This window comes from Pempheris klunzingeri, chromosome 23 (genome assembly GCF_042242105.1).
Source record: "Pempheris klunzingeri isolate RE-2024b chromosome 23, fPemKlu1.hap1, whole genome shotgun sequence".
Classification (NCBI taxonomy): Eukaryota; Metazoa; Chordata; class Actinopteri; order Acropomatiformes; family Pempheridae; genus Pempheris; species Pempheris klunzingeri.
Window position 1 is genome coordinate 336,864 of NC_092034.1, and position 3,272 is coordinate 340,135.

Here is a 3,272-nt window from a genome sequence, read left to right on the forward strand (position 1 = left end):
CTACACCTCAGAGCTACACCCGAGAGCTACACCTCAGTGCTACACCTCAGTGCTACACCCGAGAGCTACACCTCAGAGCTACACCGAGTGCTACACCTGAGTGCTACACCTCAGAGCTACACCTCAGAGCTACACCTCAGTGCTACACCTGAGTGCTACACCTCAGAGCTACACCTGAGAGCTACACCTCAGAGCTACACCTGAGTGCTACACCTGAGAGCTACACCTCAGTGCTACACCTCAGTGCTACACCTGAGTGCTACACCTGAGTGCTACACCTCAGAGCAACACCTGAGTGCTACACCTCAGAGCTACACCTCAGAGCTACACCCGAGTGCTACACCTCAGAGCTACACCCGAGAGCTACACCTCAGAGCTACACCCGAGTGCTACACCTCAGAGCTACACCTGAGAGCTACACCTCAGAGCTACACCTGAGTGCTACACCTCAGAGCTACACCTCAGAGCTACACCTGAGTGCTACACCTGAGAGCTACACCTCAGTGCTACACCCGAGAGCTACACCCGAGAGCTACACCTCAGAGCTACACCCGAGTGCTACACCTCAGTGCTACACCCGAGAGCTACACCCGAGAGCTACACCCGAGAGCTACACCTCAGTGCTACACCTCAGTGCTACACCTCAGAGCTACACCGAGTGCTACACCTGAGTGCTACACCTCAGAGCTACACCTCAGAGCTACACCTGAGTGCTACACCTGAGTGCTACACCTCAGAGCTACACCTGAGAGCTACACCTCAGAGCTACACCTGAGTGCTACACCTCAGAGCTACACCTGAGAGCTACACCTGAGAGCTACACCTCAGTGCTACACCTCAGTGCTACACCTGAGTGCTACACCTCAGTGCTACACCTCAGTGCTACACCTGAGTGCTACACCTCAGAGCAACACCTGAGTGCTACACCTCAGAGCTACACCTCAGAGCTACACCCGAGTGCTACACCTCAGAGCTACACCTCAGAGCTACACCTCAGAGCTACACCTGAGTGCTACACCTGAGTGCTACACCTCAGAGCTACACCCGAGAGCTACACCTCAGAGCTACACCTGAGTGCTACACCTCAGAGCTACACCTGAGAGCTACACCTGAGAGCTACACCTCAGTGCTACACCTCAGTGCTACACCTGAGTGCTACACCTCAGAGCAACACCTGAGTGCTACACCTCAGAGCTACTCCTCAGAGCTACACCCGAGTGCTACACCTCAGAGCTACACCTGAGAGCTAAACCTCAGAGCTACACCCGAGTGCTACACCTCAGAGCTACACCTCAGTGCTACACCTCAGAGCTACACCTGAGAGCTACACCTCAGAGCTACACCTCAGTGCTACACCTGAGTGCTACACCTGAGAGCTACACCTCAGAGCTACACCTGAGTGCTACACCTCAGAGCTACACCTGAGAGCTACACCTCAGAGCTACACCTGAGAGCTACACCTGAGTGCTACACCTCAGTGCTACACCTGAGTGCTACACCTCAGAGCAACACCTGAGTGCTACACCTCAGAGCTACACCTCAGAGCTACACCTGAGTGCTACACCTGAGAGCTACAACTCAGTGCTACACCCGAGAGCTACACCCGAGAGCTACACCTCAGAGCTACACCTGAGAGCTACACCTGAGTGCTACACCTGAGTGCTACACCTCAGAGCTACACCTCAGTGCTACACCCGAGAGCTACACCTCAGAGCTACACCTCAGAGCTACACCCGAGAGCTACACCTCAGAGCTACACCCGAGAGCTACACCCGAGAGCTACACCTCAGAGCTACACCCGAGTGCTACACCCGAGTGCTACACCTCAGTGCTACACCTCAGAGCTACACCTCAGAGCTACACCTGAGTGCTACACCTGAGTGCTACACCTCAGAGTTACACCTGAGTGCTACACCTGAGAGCTACACCTGAGAGCTACACCTGAGAGCTACACCTCAGTGCTACACCTCAGTGCTACACCTCAGAGCTACACCTGAGTGCTACACTTGAGTGCTACACCTGAGTGCTACACCTGAGTGCTACACCTCAGAGCAACACCTCAGAGCTACACCTCAGAGCTACACCTGAGTGCTACACCTCAGAGCAACACCTGAGTGCTACACCTGAGTGCTATACCTGAGTGCTACACCTCAGAGCAACACCTCAGAGCTACACCTCAGAGCTACACCTGAGTGCTACACCTGAGAGCTACACCTCAGTGCTACACCTCAGAGCTACACCTCAGAGCTACACCTCAGTGCTACACCTCAGAGCAACACCTGAGTGCTACACCTGAGTGCTACACCTCAGAGCAACACCTCAGAGCTACACCTCAGAGCTACACCTGAGTGCTACACCTCAGAGCTACACCTCAGTGCTACACCTCAGAGCTACACCTCAGTGCTACACCTGAGTGCTACACCTCAGAGCTACACCTCAGAGCAACACCTCAGAGCTACACCTCAGTGCTACACCTCTGCTACACAGCTGAAAACATGACGTAACCAGACTGCAGATGGTCTCCACTTCCTGTCTCTGAGTGGGCGTGGCCTCTTGCAGGTGAAGGTTGTGTGGGTGGAGGGAAGCAGGTGCGGCTGTGGGAGCATCAGTAATCTATCAATAATCTATGTGAACAGCTGTTCAGTGTTCAGCGTCAGTCAGACTGGAGACTGGAGAGCTGTTAGCTTCCATGCTAACTAGCTCTCACACACACACACACACACACACACAGAAACTCTCAGAGTGCTTTTAAGAATAAACATGGTGGTCTTTTTATTTTTCTTTGTGTGCTTGTTTTCAGCGCTGTGATTGGACACTGACCCTCTGCACTGTAACAAACTGTAACACTGACGCTGGCTCGTCGCTCTGCAGCGTCACAATCACACTGTAACACTTGTTCTTCGTCCCTGACGGCAGAAAGACACCTGAAAGGTAACACACAACACTGCAGAAGCTCAGAGCTCAGGCGGCAGCCATCTTGTTTGGCCGGTACAGGAGGGGCGGCCATCTTGTTTGGCCGGTACAGGAGGGGGTCGGTCATCTTGTTTGGCAGGTACAGGAGGGGCGGCCATCTTGTTTGGCAGGTACAGGAGGGGCGGCCATCTTGTTTGGCTGGTACAGGAGGGGCGGCCATCTTGTTTGGCTGGTACAGGAGGGGGGCGGCCATCGTTTCTTAGTAATTCTGATCTCGCAGGTATTTGACCATGCTGTGCACGTTCATGCTCAGCGGTCCACCTCCGACATCTTTCTTACCCTTTGCTATGACTAAAGCT

At 53.9% G+C, this 3,272-nt stretch overlaps 1 protein-coding gene across 1 annotated transcript in view; it reads right to left on the minus strand.

The window, feature by feature from the left end:
• Nucleotides 1-2,746: 2,746 nt before the first annotated feature.
• Nucleotides 2,747-3,272, minus strand: part of pfn1 (profilin 1) — a 5,947-nt gene continuing 5,421 nt past the window's right edge. Inside the window, exon 4 of the mRNA XM_070854862.1 lies at nt 2,747-3,270. Within this exon, the coding sequence (XP_070710963.1) occupies nt 3,173-3,270 (98 nt within the window). The 3' untranslated portion in view covers nt 2,747-3,172. The remainder of the gene's footprint in view (nt 3,271-3,272) is intronic.